The sequence below is a fragment of the Cardiocondyla obscurior genome, linkage group LG03 (assembly GCF_019399895.1).
Source record: "Cardiocondyla obscurior isolate alpha-2009 linkage group LG03, Cobs3.1, whole genome shotgun sequence".
In the NCBI taxonomy this organism is placed as follows: domain Eukaryota; kingdom Metazoa; phylum Arthropoda; class Insecta; order Hymenoptera; family Formicidae; genus Cardiocondyla; species Cardiocondyla obscurior.
Window position 1 is genome coordinate 7,817,293 of NC_091866.1, and position 22,385 is coordinate 7,839,677.

The 22,385-nt window shown below is 27.7% G+C and overlaps 1 protein-coding gene across 1 annotated transcript; it reads left to right on the forward strand.

Annotated features, from left to right (window-relative positions):
- Positions 1-17,797: 17,797 nt before the first annotated feature.
- Positions 17,798-18,916, forward strand: LOC139101305 (uncharacterized). Its single transcript, XM_070654338.1, has 2 exons — positions 17,798-17,855; positions 18,126-18,916. Exons 1-2 carry the CDS (start codon positions 17,798-17,800, stop codon positions 18,914-18,916), a joined length of 849 nt encoding a protein of 282 aa, XP_070510439.1.
- Positions 18,917-22,385: the final 3,469 nt, after the last annotated feature.

Genomic DNA, 22,385 nt, shown 5'->3' on the forward strand with positions numbered 1-22,385 from the left:
GGAACGGGAATTTGTTGTTATGAGAGATTAACATGTACGACTGTGCGACGATCAGATTGTAAATAAATGATGATTCCAAAATTGATAATTTATGATTTGCATTTTGTTTACATATACGCGAAACTATATTACAAAATCATGAAAAAGCAACCGAAAACATGAAATTATATTTTATTTTTATATAACCGAGAGAGCGATTAATTTGCAATCTATTTCCGAAAACGCGAAATGATATTTCAATCTTAAAAAACCGTGGAACGGGAATTTGTTGTTATGAGAGATTAACATGTACGACTGTGCGACGATCAGATTGTAAATAAATGATGATTCCAAAATTGATAATTTATGATTTGCATTTTGTTTACATATACGCGAAACTATATTACAAAATCATGAAAAAGCAACCGAAAACATGAAATTATATTTTATTTTTATATAACCGAGAGAGCGATTAATTTGCAATCTATTTCCGAAAACGCGAAATGATATTTCAATCTTAAAAACCGTGGAACGGGAATTTGTTGTTATGAGAGATTAACATGTACGACTGTGCGACGATCAGATTGTAAATAAATGATGATTCCAAAATTGATAATTTATGATTTGCATTTTGTTTACATATACGCGAAACTATATTACAAAATCATGAAAAAGCAACCGAAAACATGAAATTATATTTTATTTTTATATAACCGAGAGAGCGATTGATTTGCAATCTATTTCCGAAAACGCGAAATGATATTTCAATCTTAAAAAACCGTGGAACGGGAATTTGTTGTTATGAGAGATTAACATGTACGACTGTGCGACGATCAGATTGTAAATAAATGATGATTCCAAAATTGATAATTTATGATTTGCATTTTGTTTACATATACGCGAAACTATATTACAAAATCATGAAAAAGCAACCGAAAACATGAAATTATATTTTATTTTTATATAACCGAGAGAGCGATTAATTTGCAATCTATTTCCGAAAACGCGAAATGATATTTCAATCTTAAAAACCGTGGAACGGGAATTTGTTGTTATGAGAGATTAACATGTACGACTGTGCGACGATCAGATTGTAAATAAATGATGATTCCAAAATTGATAATTTATGATTTGCATTTTGTTTACATATACGCGAAACTATATTACAAAATCATGAAAAAGCAACCGAAAACATGAAATTATATTTTATTTTTATATAACCGAGAGAGCGATTAATTTGCAATCTATTTCCGAAAACGCGAAATGATATTTCAATCTTAAAAAACCGTGGAACGGGAATTTGTTGTTATGAGAGATTAACATGTACGACTGTGCGACGATCAGATTGTAAATAAATGATGATTCCAAAATTGATAATTTATGATTTGCATTTTGTTTACATATACGCGAAACTATATTACAAAATCATGAAAAAGCAACCGAAAACATGAAATTATATTTTATTTTTATATAACCGAGAGAGCGATTAATTTGCAATCTATTTCCGAAAACGCGAAATGATATTTCAATCTTAAAAACCGTGGAACGGGAATTTGTTGTTATGAGAGATTAACATGTACGACTGTGCGACGATCAGATTGTAAATAAATGATGATTCCAAAATTGATAATTTATGATTTGCATTTTGTTTACATATACGCGAAACTATATTACAAAATCATGAAAAAGCAACCGAAAACATGAAATTATATTTTATTTTTATATAACCGAGAGAGCGATTGATTTGCAATCTATTTCCGAAAACGCGAAATGATATTTCAATCTTAAAAAACCGTGGAACGGGAATTTGTTGTTATGAGAGATTAACATGTACGACTGTGCGACGGTCAGATTGTAAATAAATGATGATTCCAAAATTGATAATTTATGATTTGCATTTTGTTTACATATACGCGAAACTATATTACAAAATCATGAAAAAGCAACCGAAAACATGAAATTATATTTTATTTTTATATAACCGAGAGAGCGATTAATTTGCAATCTATTTCCGAAAACGCGAAATGATATTTCAATCTTAAAAAACCGTGGAACGGGAATTTGTTGTTATGAGAGATTAACATGTACGACTGTGCGACGATCAGATTGTAAATAAATGATGATTCCAAAATTGATAATTTATGATTTGCATTTTGTTTACATATACGCGAAACTATATTACAAAATCAATGAAAAGCAACCGAAAACATGAAATTATATTTTATTTTTATATAACCGAGAGAGCGATTAATTTGCAATCTATTTCCGAAAACGCGAAATGATATTTCAATCTTAAAAAACCGTGGAACGGGAATTTGTTGTTATGAGAGATTAACATGTACGACTGTGCGACGATCAGATTGTAAATAAATGATGATTCCAAAATTGATAATTTATGATTTGCATTTTGTTTACATATACGCGAAACTATATTACAAAATCAATGAAAAGCAACCGAAAACATGAAATTATATTTTATTTTTATATAACCGAGAGAGCGATTAATTTGCAATCTATTTCCGAAAACGCGAAATGATATTTCAATCTTAAAAAACCGTGGAACGGGAATTTGTTGTTATGAGAGATTAACATGTACGACTGTGCGACGATCAGATTGTAAATAAATGATGATTCCAAAATTGATAATTTATGATTTGCATTTTGTTTACATATACGCGAAACTATATTACAAAATCATGAAAAAGCAACCGAAAACATGAAATTATATTTTATTTTTATATAACCGAGAGAGCGATTAATTTGCAATCTATTTCCGAAAACGCGAAATGATATTTCAATCTTAAAAAACCGTGGAACGGGAATTTGTTGTTATGAGAGATTAACATGTACGACTGTGCGACGATCAGATTGTAAATAAATGATGATTCCAAAATTGATAATTTATGATTTGCATTTTGTTTACATATACGCGAAACTATATTACAAAATCATGAAAAAGCAACCGAAAACATGAAATTATATTTTATTTTTATATAACCGAGAGAGCGATTAATTTGCAATCTATTTCCGAAAACGCGAAATGATATTTCAATCTTAAAAAACCGTGGAACGGGAATTTGTTGTTATGAGAGATTAACATGTACGACTGTGCGACGATCAGATTGTAAATAAATGATGATTCCAAAATTGATAATTTATGATTTGCATTTTGTTTACATATACGCGAAACTATATTACAAAATCATGAAAAAGCAACCGAAAACATGAAATTATATTTTATTTTTATATAACCGAGAGAGCGATTAATTTGCAATCTATTTCCGAAAACGCGAAATGATATTTCAATCTTAAAAAACCGTGGAACGGGAATTTGTTGTTATGAGAGATTAACATGTACGACTGTGCGACGATCAGATTGTAAATAAATGATGATTCCAAAATTGATAATTTATGATTTGCATTTTGTTTACATATACGCGAAACTATATTACAAAATCATGAAAAAGCAACCGAAAACATGAAATTATATTTTATTTTTATATAACCGAGAGAGCGATTAATTTGCAATCTATTTCCGAAAACGCGAAATGATATTTCAATCTTAAAAACCGTGGAACGGGAATTTGTTGTTATGAGAGATTAACATGTACGACTGTGCGACGATCAGATTGTAAATAAATGATGATTCCAAAATTGATAATTTATGATTTGCATTTTGTTTACATATACGCGAAACTATATTACAAAATCATGAAAAAGCAACCGAAAACATGAAATTATATTTTATTTTTATATAACCGAGAGAGCGATTAATTTGCAATCTATTTCCGAAAACGCGAAATGATATTTCAATCTTAAAAACCGTGGAACGGGAATTTGTTGTTATGAGAGATTAACATGTACGACTGTGCGACGATCAGATTGTAAATAAATGATGATTCCAAAATTGATAATTTATGATTTGCATTTTGTTTACATATACGCGAAACTATATTACAAAATCAATGAAAAGCAACCGAAAACATGAAACTATATTTTATTTTTATATAACCGAGAGAGCGATTAATTTGCAATCTATTTCCGAAAACGCGAAATGATATTTCAATCTTAAAAAACCGTGGAACGGGAATTTGTTGTTATGAGAGATTAACATGTACGACTGTGCGACGATCAGATTGTAAATAAATGATGATTCCAAAATTGATAATTTATGATTTGCATTTTGTTTACATATACGCGAAACTATATTACAAAATCAATGAAAAGCAACCGAAAACATGAAATTATATTTTATGTTTATATAACCAAGAAAGCGATTGATTTGCAATCTATTTCCGAAAACGCGAAATGATATTTCAATCTTAAAAAACCGTGGAACGGGAATTTGTTGTTATGAGAGATTAACATGTACGACTGTGCGACGATCAGATTGTAAATAAATGATGATTCCAAAATTGATAATTTATGATTTGCATTTTGTTTACATATACGCGAAACTATATTACAAAATCAATGAAAAGCAACCGAAAACATGAAACTATATTTTATTTTTATATAACCGAGAGAGCGATTAATTTGCAATCTATTTCCGAAAACGCGAAATGATATTTCAATCTTAAAAAACCGTGGAACGGGAATTTGTTGTTATGAGAGATTAACATGTACGACTGTGCGACGGTCAGATTGTAAATAAATGATGATTCCAAAATTGATAATTTATGATTTGCATTTTGTTTACATATACGCGAAACTATATTACAAAATCATGAAAAAGCAACCTTAAAAATGAAATTATATTTTATTTTTATATAACCGAGATAGCGATTAATTTGCAATCTATTTCCGAAAACGCGAAATGATATTTCAATCTTAAAAAACCGTGGAACGGAAATTTGTTGTTATGAGAGATTAACATGTACGACTGTGCGACGATCAGATTGTAAATAAATGATGATTCCAAAATTGATAATTTATGATTTGCATTTTGTTTACATATACGCGAAACTATATTACAAAATCATGAAAAAGCAACCGAAAACATGAAATTATATTTCATTTTTATATAACCGAGAGAGCGATTAATTTGCAATCTATTTCCGAAAACGCGAAACGTCTTACCAGCACGAGAATTTGTTGTTATGAGAGATTAACATGTACGACTGTGCGACGGTCAGATTGTAAATAAATGATGATTCCAAAATTGATAATTTATGATTTGCATTTTGTTTACATATACGCGAAACTATATTACAAAATCATGAAAAAGCAACCTTAAAAATGAAATTATATTTTATTTTTATATAACCGAGAGAGCGATTGATTTGCAATATATTTCCGAAAACACGAAATGATATTTCAATCTTTAAAATCCGTAGAAAAGTGCGATATGTATAATATATTATTAAAAAACAAAAATTAAAAAATTAATACCAAGAAAACGATCACTGTTATATTTAATAGTATAAATATTTTTAAAAGTTACCTTTATTCTGATTTATTCTCTTTATTTAATAATTCTACCGCTTTCTTTCTTTTACTCCTTCTTTCTTTTTCCTCTTTTTCCGAACTTTTCTTTATCCTGCTTTTCTTTCTTTCCTATTTTTCTTTATTTTCCTTTCTTTTAAATTACAATATATTTCTCTTCACATCAAACTGTCGATTGAATGATTAAACAAATTATTATTTAAAAAAAAGAAATTTAACATTTCCATGACAACAAAACAAATCGAATATATCGAATCGATATATTCGATATATATACTGTAGCTTTTAAAAATAAAATAAAAATAAAAAATAAAAAAAAATTTAGATTTACTGTAGCATTTAAATGTCTCTCGAAAATTTAGATTTACTGTGGCATTTAAATATTATATTATTATTATTATGTTATTATTATATTATTTTATTATTTAATTATTTTATTTTTATTTAAATATTTATTGCAAAAAACTACCGTCAATGCTTCTGAAAATACAGAATGTAAATTAATTTCAAAAAGAAAGAAAACGTTTTTAAAAAATAAATAAAAAATTATATTATTATATTATTTTATTATTTTATTTTAAAAAATAAAAGAAAAAAAAAGAAATAAAAAGAAAAATAAAAAGTAAATCAATCTCTTTAAAATATTCAAAAAAAAAGAAAACGTTTTTTTTTTAAAAAAATAAAAAAAATATTTAAAAAATAAAGATTTACAGTAGCAATTAATGATGACAAAACAGAAAAATAGAGAGATTAATAGAAAGAGATTAAGACTTATATATTATATAAGACTAATATATAATAGAGATTTATTGTTACTTCCGATGCGGATGAGCATTCAGTACCCAAGACACTATCGGATAGTTTCGCTCGAAGAATAGAAGTCAAAACGTTCTAAGTTCCCAACAGACAGGCTAAGGCTATTAATGCGTTCCTAATATTATGTTCGTAATCTTGCGACAAACAATAAAACTCATTCGTCGATCTCTCGCAAATTTAGATTTACTGTGGCATTTAAATATTAAAATATTATTATTATAATATTATTATTATATTATTTTATTATTTAATTATTTTATTTTTATTTAAATATTTATTTATATATATTTATATTGTTACTTCCGATGCGGATGAGCATTCAGTACCCAAGACACTATCGGATAGTTTCGCTCGAAGAATAGAAGTCAAAACATTCTGTGTTCCCAACAGACAGGCTAAGGCTATTAATGCGTTCCTAATATTATGTTCGTAAACTTGCGACAAACAATAAAACTCAATCGTCGGATATTGCAAAAAGTACCGTCAATGCTTCTGAAAATACAGAATGTAAATTAATTTCAAAAAGTAAAAAAACGTTTTTTTAAAAAAAAATTAAAAAAATATTTAAAAAATAAAGATTTACAGTAGCAATTAATGATGAAAAAACAGAAAAATAGAGAGATTAATAGAAAGAGATTAAGACTTATATATTATATAAGACTAATATATAATAGAGATTTATTGTTACTTCCGATGCGGATGAGCATTCAGTACCCAAGACACTATCGGATAGTTTCGCTCGAAGAATAGAAGTCAAAACGTTCTGTGTTCCCAACAGACAGGCTAAGGCTATTATTGCGTTCCTAATATTATGTTCGTAAACTTGCGACAAACAATAAAACTCATTCGTCGATCTCTCGCAAATTTAGATTTACTGTGGCATTTAAATATTAAAATATTATTATTATAATATTATTATTATATTATTTTATTATTTAATTATTTTATTTTTATTTAAATATTTATTTATATATATTTATATTGTTACTTCCGATGCGGATGAGCATTCAGTACCCAAGACACTATCGGATAGTTTTGCTCGAAGAATAGAAGTCAAAACGTTCTGTGTTCCCAACAGACAGGCTAAGGCTATTAATGCGTTCCTAATATTATGTTCGTAAACTTGCGACAAACAATAAAACTCAATCGTCGGATATTGCAAAAAGTACCGTCAATGCTTCTGAAAATACAGAATGTAAATTAATTTCAAAAAGTAAGAAAACGTTTTTTAAAAAAAAAAAAAAAAAATAAAGATTTACAGTAGCAATTACAATAATAAGTCATACAATAATAATATAATATATAAGTAATATATAAGTCTTAATCTCTATTATATTAAGACTTATATATTACTTATATATTATATTATTATTGTATTATTTTATTTTTATTTAAATATTTATTTATATTTATTATTTTGATACTAACTTCCGATGCGGATGAGCATTCAGTACCCAGGACACTATCGGATAGTTTCGCTCGAAGAATAGAAGTCAAAACGTTCTATGTTCCCAACAACCAGGCTAAGGTTATTAATGCGGACAGACCAAACCTCAAACAATTTCTTGACAGCTTTCTTTCTTTTGACACGAAGCTAGTCAAACGAAACTTTGACACGAAGCGAGCCAAACGAGAGACAGCCAATCAGCGTGGGTTTTAAGCGGCAACAATATAAACGGGAACAATAGAATCGATTTTCAGCTAATTCAGGCGTCTCACGCGTTTTTTATAATAAGGATTATGTGACAATCTAATAAAAGTAAAGGAAAATACAACCATTTTTATTATGCGTCTAAATTAATTATTCATAACACTTTTCATATAACCTATTTTTTTTATTTTTAAACCATGCATTGTTAATTCTATATAATTGCAGACATTAAACTATGCTATTTTTCAATATATAATTAATTGTAAAGATTTTAACAAAAATTAATTATGTCTTATATCACTTTTACAAAATTATTTACAAACCATCGTTGAAATAATCGTCGTTCAAACAGAAGGTATTAAAATCAATGAGAATAATCACACGATATTTAATACATCGTTATTCATTTATTATTATTCTTTTTCATTAAATTACGGTAAAACATTAGAATCCATAGAAATAATTACTTGTAAAGTTTTATTTCTTATATTTCGTATTGTTACATATAATTTTGATATTTTTTAATTAACATTAGTTAAAAAAAAAACACACGAGTAATTTTATTCATTTTTGGAAAATTATATCTATAGCAATATAATGTAATTCTAATAATACATGATTTGAATTAGATGCTAATTGTTGTTAATTGTTTAATTCTTAACTCATTATTTAATATTATTTAACAGTTATATTATAATTATGTAATTTATAAATCCAAATTAAAGTAAATATAATATTTAATCAGTGATCGACTGCTTCATTCGAATAATAATAAAACATGTAAAATAATATAGATCAAGTTTCAAAAAAAATTTAAGCGTTAAATTATGAAAAAAAATACAATTATAATTACGTAATATAATTTCGTATATATTTAAAAAATTATTAGATTTTGCATAATATTTTTCTAACAAAATAGATTAAAGGAAAAAAATATAGAGAAAGGTTCCAGATATAAAATTTCATGTTTAAAATAATCTGAAAATAAATTTCTTTTATTAAAACTTTATCTTAACCAAAAAAATGTGTAACATTACAATAAATATATAATATAATTATAGAATAAATATAATATTTATTTAAATTATTATTAGCAAAAAAAAATTGGAAAAGATCTTTCTTTTAAATATTTATACATATACGAAAAACATTTAATATGTTAAAAATACGAATAGTATCAGACATTTAATTAATTACTAAATAATTTTAACAATTTTAATTAAAATAATTTTTATCATTATTTTCAATGTATATAACAAATCAACATATTTTTTAAAATAATATTATTATTATTATCAAAGAAATAAATGGAAACTGTTTTTTAATTTTGTTTTAGAAATAAAAAGAAGTTTACGAAAAAAAAAAAAACTAAAAAAGTAAAGAAAATTAGAAAAAAAAGGGGGAAAAAGAAAAAAAGGATCAAAAAGAACAAAGAAAAAACGAAAAAAGAAGTAAAGAGAAAAAATTGAGAAAAAAATAAGAGAGAAAAAAAAAGAAAAAACATAAGAGAAAAAAAGAAAATAAAAAGAGATAAATTATAAGAAAAAAGGAAGAAAAAGGAAAAGGGGAAAAGAAAGGAGGGGAAGGAGAAATAAAAAAAAAGATAAATAACAATGATAATAATGATAACGATGATAACGATGATAATGATAATAATGATAATAATAAAGATGATAATATTGTTATAGATACATTTGGAGAATTAATAAAAAAACAAGAATACAATAATATGGCTAAATGTGCAATATTATCTCCAAGAAATACTGATGTAGATAAAATTAATAAACAAGTTGTTGAATTATTAAATATATTTGAAGAACAAATTTATACAAGCATAGATAGTACCTAAAATTGTGGAAATGATGAAAATATTAATAATCATATAACAACAAAATATTTAAACACTTTATCACCAACATCTCTGCCTCCATATCAATTACGTTTAAGAAAAAATTGTATTGTAATGTTAATACGAAATCTTAGTATTAATGAAGGACTTTGTAATGGTACTAGATTAATAATTAAAGAAATAGAAATTTATTTATTAAAATGTCAAATTTTAACTAGAGATAAAGCGGGAGATATTATATTTTTAAATCGTATAACACTACATTGTAAAAATGAATATCCTTTTATATTAAAAAGAAGACAATGTCCTATTAAAATAGCTTTTGCTATAACGATTAACAAATCACAGGGACAAACATTTGATAAAATAGGACTTGATTTAACCAAAAACGTTTTTAATCATGGTCAACTCTACGTTGATTGTTCACGAGTACGATCGTGGAAAGCATTAACCATTTATTTAGGAGAACAACGTAATAATACAAAAGTCAAAAATTACGTATATAAAGAAATATTTAATACATAATAAGAAGTTTATAATATCTAATTAAAAAAAAAAAATAATAAGACAAAAATAAAAAAAGATAACAGGATGATAGTAATGTAAGTTTGATAGTGATGTTATTGTTGGAGCAGGCGATGGGAAGGTGGTAGAATAATCGGGGACACGCTCAGTAACCGGGATAAACAAAACTTTAATCTATTAACTGGTTAGCGGCAAAACTTACACATCGTGCTAGTACGAACGCGCGCACGGAAGAAGAACGAGAAAACAATAGGCAGTACTGTAGTTTACGCGCGTTACATACAGATGTCGACATTGAGTTTCTTGGCAAGGCACCCGCGCAATATGAACGCTTATTTCTAATAGTTATTATATGATGTTGATAATGATGTTATTACGTCTTACCGCGGTATGTATAAATATAATTATATAAATATATCTTTATCTTTATATTTCTGTATATATTTGTATTAATATATATTTCTTTCAGAAAAATGATGTAAAATGCATCAAAAATTTTTAACCACACCGGTTGTATTAAAAAAAAGAAAAAAAATATGTACAACCGACAGTCCGCAGTCTGATTAAGTAGGACGGGAAAGTTTTGCAGCATTGCACATTAAAATTTTTTTTTTAATTATATTACATTATTTATACTTTAATATATTACATTGTGTTATATTGTCTTTTTATCTTTTTTTTTTATTTTATTATTTTATTAAATTATTTCATAATTTTTTTATCGTAGCTGTTAATTGAAACCATTAGAATAATTAAATTATCACACCTTTAAACTTTGTTCATTAAAAATTATAAAAAATTAAAATAATTATATAATTGAAATTGTTAATGATTCTTTTTGAACTAATGCGCGCGCTTAGCGCGCGCTTGTATTGTTCTAGTATTATAAAAATACTACGAAAAAATAACTTAAATAAAGTGATAATATTTTCTGGCTGTGTTAAAAAAATCACAAAGTTAAAATCATTGATCCATATAAAAATATATGTACATACAATATACGAATAAATTTACATAAAAGAAGAAGAGAATATTATGTTTAATAACGAAATTAAGTCGACTTATGTAATAAATAAATAAAAGAAATTTTTGTTTCAATTTTTGATTTTTGTTTTTACTTTATTTATTTATTTTTCGATTCCACCGTGTAAGGAATAAAATATTTTTTATATTAAATTCTATTATTCTTCTTTTTCTATTTAAATTAAATAATTTATTATCTCTATAATTACTTAATTATTTAATAATTTTGTTTTTTTACTATATAGTAAAAAAAACAAAATTATTAAATAATTAGAAATTGTTGGAATAGGCGCTGGGAAGGTAACTGAATAAATCGGGACAGGCTCAGTAGCAGGGATAAATAAACTTTAATAATGAACTTACTGGCGGCAAGAATTACACACCTCGTTAGTACGAACGCGCACGGAAGAAGAATAAGAAAAACAATAAGTGGTAGCGAAGTTTACTCGCGTTACATATAGAGGCCGACAGTGTTTCTTGGCAAGTCGCCCGCGCAATATAAACGCTTATTTCTAATAAAAATATTATTTCTAATTTTTTATATTTTTTAGGGAAATAATAGGATATGTTGACGGGATTGAATCTCCAAAAATTATTGGTAATAACCAACAGTATAAAATTTTTTAATTTTTTTAAAATAATGGCAAAGACCGTAAAATCCAAATTTTAGCACGGAATAATGACATAGATATTGTAATGAATCATATACAACCCAATAATGTAAGGCATTTTTATTTAATTAATATGAAAATATAATTAACAAAATAAGAACTAAACAATTACTTATAACTAATATATCACCTATTTTTTTTTTTTAAATAGGTGATATAAAAAAAATAAAAAAATAAAAAAAAAGATTATTCATCTTGATGGAGTTCAGGCTCGACCTCAAAAAATGGCGTCATTTAATTTAGAAAACACCAATTTCGAATTACTCATACGCAAAAATACCAAAATTAATCATTTAGGCAAACTTAAACCATCAAAAAATTTTACAGGTAATCCAATTATGGTCAAAATAAATGAAATATTTCATATAACGCAAAGAATCAGTATGTATCAGTATTTATCAATAACTTATAACTAATATATTATTTTTTTTTTTATGCAACAACCAGTCGCAACTTAACAAAAACTTATAACTAATATATTATCTATTTTTTTAATAAAAACTTAACAATAACTTATAACTAATATATTATCTATTTTTTTATGAATAAATATACATATAAATGTTTATTTCAATTGATCTTTAACATTTAACATATTTAATTAACTGCTAAAATTTTTTTATTCTTTAAATTAAAGATTGTTTTATTAAAACAAACTTTAATGAAATGATGAACAATAAAATAAACAAAGTTATTGATTATGGGTCTATCACGGATGGAAGGTGTATAAAAATGAGTTCTAAATGTATAAAAATGAGTATTACAAAATGAGATTTTACAATTAACGCCGCGGGGATGTTACGCGGTCGTGGCCGGTTTATTTAACGCGAAAAGGCGGGTGTTAGTCTTTCGAATATGTGAGTTACGCGGAGACACGCGTTGAGCACGTGGCCGGTAGATGAGATCCGCACAGAGTTTATAAATGAGTTTCACGCTTGAGTTAGTCTTTAAATTGATATCTGTCTGTTTAATTGTTCTTGAGAACTCGCACTGAGTTTAAACAATGAATCACAATTATATTAATCGTGAGTTTACACGCTGCGAGATGTGATGAGCTACTGAGCACGAGGTTCAACACGCCTCGTGCTGCAGGGTGATGTCTTCCAGAAAATTCTTGGCGTGTTGCACACGGCGAAAATGATCTGGATGAGTTGTACTGGAGACAAGGCGATAAGTTGAACGATGAGTTGAATGATGAGTTGAACGATGAGTTGAATGATGAGTAGCACGATGAGTAAGAATTGTGAGAGAAGCACACTGCACGTTGTTGCACACGAAGTGATGCTTGGCACGGCTAGATGAACACTGAAAAGCCTCGAACCGGCCACGCCTTCGAGAATCGGAGGCGATTATCGAACGACAGATCGATATCGATCCGTCGCCGGTGATCAGTGTGGGGATGACCAATAGTCTCTCCGCGGGAAATGACTTCCTACCGCCTCATCGATATTGATCGTTTCTATCTCTGAACGGGCCCACACTACCGCCAGAGGTAATTTGAGGAGATTAATGACTGCACACACTGATTTGTAACTCAACTTTGTTTAATTAATATAACTGAAATTATAATATACTGAATATTGGCTTTTCCTGTACTGCTTGTATCACACCAACGTAATCCGTACTTGTACAAACAAGTCTCTCACTGTTCTCTCTGACAATCGCCAGCTAAGAGGGGGAAGCAGGGCTGCCTACTATTTAAACCTAAAGGCTCTGAACCTGCAGAATCCTCACATTAGCCACGAGGTGCTGCCCCCGCGGCGGTGAAATAATTACTAACTTCAAATCTTGAACAGAACGTATAAATTAGAAGTTAGAATATTAAATTTTAGTAATAATGAATATTTAAAAAAAATTAATAAAGGAGATCATATCAATATAATTAGTATTAGCCAAGCTACAGGTTAAAAAATATTCATATTAAAAAATTTTGTAAAATTATGTATATTATTTATATCTAAGGTTTTCTTTAACTAAATTAATAATTATTTTTATTTAAATAGATCTAGTACATTTGCTTGTAAATGACATAAGCGACATAACAAAATTAGATGGACATATGTCATTTTTAAAATTATTAAATGGGAATCAAGTTCCATCCAAAAGAAAATTGAGCGAAGACTCAACAGAAGTAATATAAAATATTTAATAATTAATATTTAATAATATTTTAATAATAAATTTTTGTTTCAGACTGAAAGAAAAAGACAATCAATTTAATATCAATCAATTTAATTTTTATGTTAATTTAATTCTATGTTTAATAATTTAATGTTTAATGTTTAATGTTTTATATTACTATTAATGATAAAATTAATATTCTTAATAATTTTGTATATATATTTTATTTCAATTAAATAAAATATCTCTAATTATTTAACAATTTGATAATTTTGTTCTTTTACTATATCTCTAATAAATAATTAAATAAATTATTAATTAATTAATTAATTAAAATAATTAATTATCTTGGATTTTTGAAAATCCATACGCGTAATAAAAAAAAAATAAATAAATAAACAAATAAAACTATAGATATTATCTTCAAAAATTGTTGGCAACAACCAACAATATAAAATATTTAAATTCTTTTTGAATAATAAAATAGGTCGTAAAATACAAGTTTTAGTTTAAATCGAAGATATTGATATTGCAAAATATTTTTTATATTAAATTCTATCATTCTTTTTAAATTATTTAAATTAAATAATTTATTATTTCTAATTACTTAATTACTTAATAATTTTGTTTTTTTTACTATATTTTTAATTACTATACTTAGCCTACCTAATAATATTGTTACGCCCGGTATGGGGAACGGCGCGAAGCCCGCTGTCTTGGAACGGCGCGAAGTCCGAGCTCGGCGACGTTCGGCGTGTAGAGCTTCGATATGGATATTCCGCGAGTTTCAAGTTTGCTGTCACCCGTTGCTGGGGGACAGCTTGTTGTTTAAAAAGAGTTTTGTCAGTCTTACCCGTGACGTTGACGGGCGTTGTCATTTAGAGGTTATTAAATCCGTTGCTTTTCTAAGACTTGAGTTTTCATTTACGGCGGGAGTGACGCGGTGTGAGAGAGTGAGAGCGCTGCAGCGGAGTGCGTGTGAGAGTGAGAGAGGCCGTCGCCTGAGTTCGCCGTCGAGCGTAACAATATATCTTCCGTACCTAATAATTTAATTAAAAAATTTAATTTCAATTTCAATTCAATTTCAAACTCTTTTGGATTAAAAAATGTAATATTATAAAAATAAATTTAAAAATATACATATTTTTATCTGTTAATATTCGTAATCTAAGAAATTTATCCAACTAAGTAGAACGGTAATATTGTGATGAAATAATATTGGTCGTCGTTCGCACTTTTCTGGTTGTATTTGTAATGTAATGTCCTTACGATATTGTATGATTTTTCGGCGGTTGAGATCTTAAATATACTGCAAGGTATGGTCCTGCAATGATTACTATTGTCAATTATTATTCAATATAATTTTAAGATGTACAACGTACCTTATTTATTATCCAAATGTTGATAAGATGCAATTAATATCCCCTAATCATTATTGAACACAAGCTGTCGCTGTTTGCTTTTTTTGCTGTCTGTTTTTCTTTCTCTCTTACATTGATCTCTATGTTGAAGCGTGTATACGCAAATGTATGTAGCACGAACCCACTAAATGTTAACCAGAATATGCACATATTCTATATACAGGGTGTCCGAAATATTATTAGCAATATTAAAACTGTGGGTAGAGAATCAGATTTGGAGACGAAAAGTCCTTTACGAATTTGTAAAATTCGTAAACATTATTGAAAAAAAAATTAATTTGTATAGCGCATGAGCGACAAGGAAGATGCGGGTGAGTGAGCGCGACAGACGACGGTGCCATTTTTAGCTATTCGCCTGTCGCGCTCACTCACTCGCAACTTCCTTGTCGCTCATGCGCTATACAAATTAATTTTTTTTTCAATAATGGTTACGAATTTTACAAAATGGTATAAGACTTTTTGATTAGTATTTAGGAGACTTACCTATTTCTCACGGATGCGCCATATGGTATGAGACACCCTGTATATATTGCACATTATTTATTAGAACGTTCGACTCAAATACTTTGTCAAAACGGAGGTAGATCTTGAGCCTAGACGGAAAATCATAAAACGAGCTGCTCGAAGAAAACGTATTCGTGAGCACAATTACGTGACTACATGAAAATATAACAAAGTTGCGTATTCAAACTATTAACTCGTAAACCACGCGTTATCTACAAAAAAGAAACTTTTAGAGAAGAAGAGATCGAGTTGATGCAATACGTTGCAGAACGTGAACACACGAATACGATGCCGGAGACAACTTTTAATGAATACAATGTAGCTGCTTAACTCATCTTGAGTATAGAAACACGAATACGATTGAATCTAAATTTAAATATAATCACAGACTCGATCACCAATACATCACGTGTTGATCAAATGTGATATACAACGTCGTGTGTTTCCGCCTCGTATTCGATGGTTTCCGAAAGGTTAGAATTGCGGGAAATATAATTCTACGTTTACTAACTTCGGATAAGTTTGTTACAAAGCCGATAGTAAGCGACGGTTTTCACTTATAAAAAGAGACACTAAGCGAATAGAGAAGGATAGCACTTTCGTTCCCATTATTGCAAATATCCCAAACCTTTTGCCAGTCCACTTTAAAATATACTATTAATATATAAAATATATCTTAAAATATACTATTAATTATATCTATATAAAAAATAAAAATAATAAAAAAATAATAAAAAAAATTAATTATATCTATACAGGGTGTCCCAGATCAGTGGACGATGCCGAAAATGATAGGTAAATTTAATCGAATTAAAACAAAAAGTCCTGTACCATTTTGAAAAATTCTCAATAGTTTTCAAGAAAAAAATTAATTTATGTACGCGTAAGAGCGACGAGGAAGCGTGGGCTGAGTAAGCGCGACAGACGACGGTGCCATTTCTAGTCATTCGCCTGTCGCGCTCACTCACGTGCAGCTTTCTTGTTGCTCTTACGCTTATACATTTTATATATTTTAATTTTTTTCTCGAAAACTATTGAGAATTTTTCAAAATGGTAAAGGACTTTTCGTTTTAATTCGATTAAATCTACCTATCATTTACGGCATCGTCCACTGATCTGGGACACCCTATATAAAAAATCTATGAAATAATCTTAAATTATTATTATTATTGCTATTCTATTTCTATTAACTATTTTTTATGGTTGCGCACGTCTGATTTATTCTTAGTCTGATTTATTCATTTATTGCTTTTTTAACTTAACGACAATTTTTTCATTACGATATCGTCATTTTTGTTACAGATCTTCTTCACTATATTCTCTTTTTTACTTTAGCATTAAAAAAAAAAAAAAAAAAGAGCGGATAAAGAAAAAGAGATAGAGGAAAAGGAAAAAGCACAAAAAAGTAAAAGAAAAGAAGAAAGAAGAGGGGATAAAGAAAAAGGAATAAAAAAAAAAAAGAAAAAGATTAAAGAAAAAAAGAAGTAAACTAAAAAAAGGGTGGAGGGGGTGGTGGAGGAGGGAGTGGGGATGATGATGATGATGATTAATGATAATTGATATAATAATGACAATAATGATAATTGAAATAAAAATAATATTAATAACGATAATAATATTACAGAATGTATTGATGATAATAATAACGACATTTAAAAATAATATTATACAAAAAAATTAATAACAGACGCATACGTTCATAATTAATAATAATTAAAATAAAATACTAAATTATTATTAATAGTAGTTTATACTATTATTTATTGAAAAAATATAATTTATATTACACAAAATGCCAAAACGAAAAAAAGAATACAATGAAGAAGATGCAGAAAAGATAAGACGGCAACGTAACGAAAAAAAAGCATTAAATCAATTTAATAGATGACAAAATAAAAAATTAATTAAAAAAAATCATATAATACTTGATCAAACATCCGGAACTGTTTGTATTCCGAATACATCTAGAGTTATTAATATACTTGACACCGTTGAAAACGCAAATACATCTAATATTAGTAATATATCTGACACTATTGAAAATGTCAGTACATCTAATTTTAATAATAATTATGATATTATTGAAAACACTAATACTTTTAATGCTACTAATGTTCTAGACAATATTGGAAACGTCAATATAGTAGAAGAAAATTATATTGGTGCTATGAATATAATATGTACTCATTGTAATGCTAAACATTTTAAAACTGAAAAACTTTTTAATAGAGGAAATTTATTTTATGATTGTTGCGATCATGGAGCAGTATATCTCGAGCCACTACCTGAATTTCCTAATTTTTTACGAAATTTATTAGAAAAAAATCATGCAAAATCTAATAATTTTTTCCAACATATACGTAGTTATAATTCAACATTTTCATTTGCATCATTTAACGCTAATTTAGTTAATTTCGAAAATCGAAGACCTGGTCCATACTGTTTTAAAATACAAGGACAAATATATTATCAAATGAATACAGCACTATATGCTGAAGAAAATAAGAGACCAACTAATGGACAACTTTTTATTATAAACTCAAATGAAGCAGTGGATCATCGTTTAAACGAAAATTTAAATTTAGATTTAGAAATTATAGAAAATTTGGAATTTATAATGCGAGAATATAATATATATGCTAAATTATATCAAATAATGGATGAAGAATTAGAAAATCAACGACAATTAACATCTAATTCAAATCAAGTATTACCCGAATTACAACTGTTAATTACTTTAAAACCAGGAATGGATCTTCGTCGATATATTTTTCAAAAAACAAAGAAAGTTGCTGCTATCTTTTCTACAAATGCAGATGGTGAAATACCAGAATCGTATGTTACAATACGAATTAAAAATACCAAAACTTTACAAATAATAAATTCTTTAGATCCTAATGTTGAACCATAGATATATCCATTATTTTATCCATATGGAACACAAGGATGGCATTGTAATTTAAAGGAAAAAAATAGTAATAGACGAATAACTAGAGAACAGAATATTAAATATCGTATGGCTATTCGTGATAATTTTAATGCTTTTTTGTTTGAACGACGATTATTTCAACAATAGCTTGTAAATAATTATGTAAAAAATGAAAAAGATAGAATAGATTTTTGTAAAACTCATCAAAAACAACTACGTTCAGAAACATATCAAGGTTTAATAGATTATATGCAAAATGTTACAAATAATTTAAACGCACGTATTGGAAAAATGATTGTACTTCTTTCTTCTTTTATTGGATCACCGCGTAATATGTTACAAAATTATCAAGATGCAATGGCAATAGTTACGAAATATGGAAAACCAGATCTGTTCATCACAATGACATGTAATCCGAATTGGCGTGAAATTCAAGAAAATCTTTTACCTGGTCAACAATCTTCAGACAGACCTGATATTTGCGCTCGTGTTTTTAATATTAAAAAAGATTATCTCATAGATATAATTGTTAAATAAAAAATGTTTGGTGAGACATCAGCTAATGTATATGTAATTGAATTCCAGAAACGTGGATTACTACATATACATTTATTAATTACATTAAAACAATTTCAAAATAACAATACCAGAAGTTATCGATAAATATATTTCGGCTGAAATTCCAGATCCATATAAAAATCGTACTTTACATGATATAGTTATGAAATATATGATTCATGAACCTTGTGGAGATTGGTGTATAAAAAACAACCAATGTTCCAAACGTTATCCAAAAGCATTTCAAGAAGAAACTAAAGTGGATGAAAATAATTGTCCATATTATCGTTGACAAGATACTGGTAAAATTTATGAACGACCAGGTGGATATAAAGTAGATAATCGTCATGTGGTTCCATATTGTCCAACATAATCAATTATATTTCATTCTCATATTAATGTTGAAATAGTTTCCAGTAATAAATCGGTTAAATATTTATATAAATATATTTACAACGGTCATGATGCAGCAGCTATAACAATTGAACCGGTAACTGAAAATATTATTATTGATCATGATAAAATACGTAATTTTATTAAAGCACGTTAGGTTGGACCTGTAGAAGCTTGCTGGCGAATACTTAATAAAAAACTACAAAAAAAAAGTCATGCTGTAACACGATTACCTATTCATTTGCCAAATGAAAAAAATGCAATAATTAAAAATGAATCAATTGAAAATGCATTAACTTCTGCATTAAATCAAGTCACTACGCTAATCGATTATTTTGCATTAAATTTACGTGATATCAAAGCAAAAAAATATTTATATATAGAAATTCCACAATATTATACGTTTAAGAAAGAAAAAATTAATGGCCAAAATATATCACACCTGAACAAACGTCAAGGTTATTTTAATTGTATTGGTCGAATGTATTCTGTGAGTCCATCGCAAACGGAGTTATTTCATTCACGATTATTGTTACTAACAATTAAAGGAGCCACCAGTTTTAATGATTTAAAAACTGTTAATTGTATAATTCATCAAACATTTTTTACAGAAACATGTTTGCCTTTAGATTTGGTTGAAGATAATGATGAATGGGTTAGATGTATGAATGAAGGTGTTAGATGGATGATGCCACGACAACTACGCAAATTAATTTTAATACATTGTCAACCATTACATCCTAAAGAACTTTGGGAAAGTTTTAAAATAGCTATGTCAGAAGATTATGTACGACGATATGGTACAATACAAGGAGAAAAAAAAGTTTAAAACAAATTAACACTATGCTTATAGCAGAAAATTAAAGTATTTCTGATTATTGGCAAATAGAACAAACGAAACTAATTGAAAATGATATAGAAGAAAATCCAGAAAATTATGAAAGAAACAAAAAAATGAGGAAAATAAGAACTGAACAATATAATCAATTAAATGAAAAACAAAAACAAATTGTTGATTTAATATTACAAAAAATAGACAATAATGATAATAATAATAATTGTTTTTATATTGATGGTCCAGGTGGAACAGGCAAAACATTTGTATATACAACTATATATTATTTAGCAAAAATTAAACAAAAACAAGTATATACAATGGCTTTTACAGGAATTGCTGCAACATTACTTCCTTTTGAAAAGACAGTACATAAAACTTTTGGATTACCAGTTCCATTGTTTGCTGATTCAACATCTACTATCAAAATTCAATCTAAAGAAGCTCAAAATTAAAAAAAAATAGATGTTTTTATTTGGGATGAAGCACCTATAGCTCCACGATATGCATTAGATATAATGGATAAACTTTTACAAGATATTATAAAAAATAGTTTACCATTTGGTGGAAAACTTGTTATATTGGGCGGTGATTTTAGACAACTTCTTCCAATTAAAATACGAGGTACTCGAAGTGAAATTGTAAATTTATCTATAAAATATAGTAATTTTTAAAAATATTTAACAAAATTATCATTAACGCAAAATATGAGAGTAAAACCAGAGGAAATAGAAATAGCAAAATTTTTATTAGATATGGGAGATGGGAAAGTAAATAATTCAGAAAATAATATACAAATTCCTCAATGTTGAATAGCACCAGCTAAAACTAATATTGTTATAGATATATTTGGTGAATTAATAAAAAAACAAGATTTTAATAACATTGCTAAGTGTGCAATATTATCTTCAAGAAATGTGGATGTAGAAAAAATTAATATACAAGTTGTTGAATTATTAAATATATTTGAAAAACGAATTTATACAAGCATAGATAGTACCTAAAATTGCGGAAATGATGATGATATTATTGTTACGTCTGAAGCCATTTCTTGCACAGTCGTCTTTTCGGTGAGCACTATTTTAATAACTCTGACCAAAAAACTAAGGTCTACAAGCACTGAGACAATATACTATAGTAAACGGAGGCGTCACCAATCAAAAATATTAAAAGGGAATTTGGGGGGAAGAAATTTTTTCCTATACCCCATGAGATAACCCGTACAGTAGCCGGAAGTGGACAGCTCATTTCGGCTAATAATACGGTCGTAAAACTTAAATTGGTCTTAGCATGTTATCGCCTTGAGCAGCGTGGTTTTGACTAATCAACGAAAAGTCGTAAAACGAGACAAAGGCTCCCGCAGCCGTTGACACTTAGAAAAGCCCTCCTGCATAGTAAGGATACGAACACTGTGACCTCCTTTTTTCAGTTTTATTACCCTAGTTAAAATAGAGACGTCGGCTCTACAATAGAAATATTAAGATGTACGATGGATCTGTCTAAATTAACATGTACAGAGATGCCGAAACAAACAAGCATTTTTCAACGATCATCAAGGGAAATAATATATGTATAATCGCGCCTGGCAACAGCTAAAGAGCTTCAAGACGTCCGGTGTCATAAAAATTCCGAAGAATGATTCAGAATTGAAGCAGAATCCGGAAA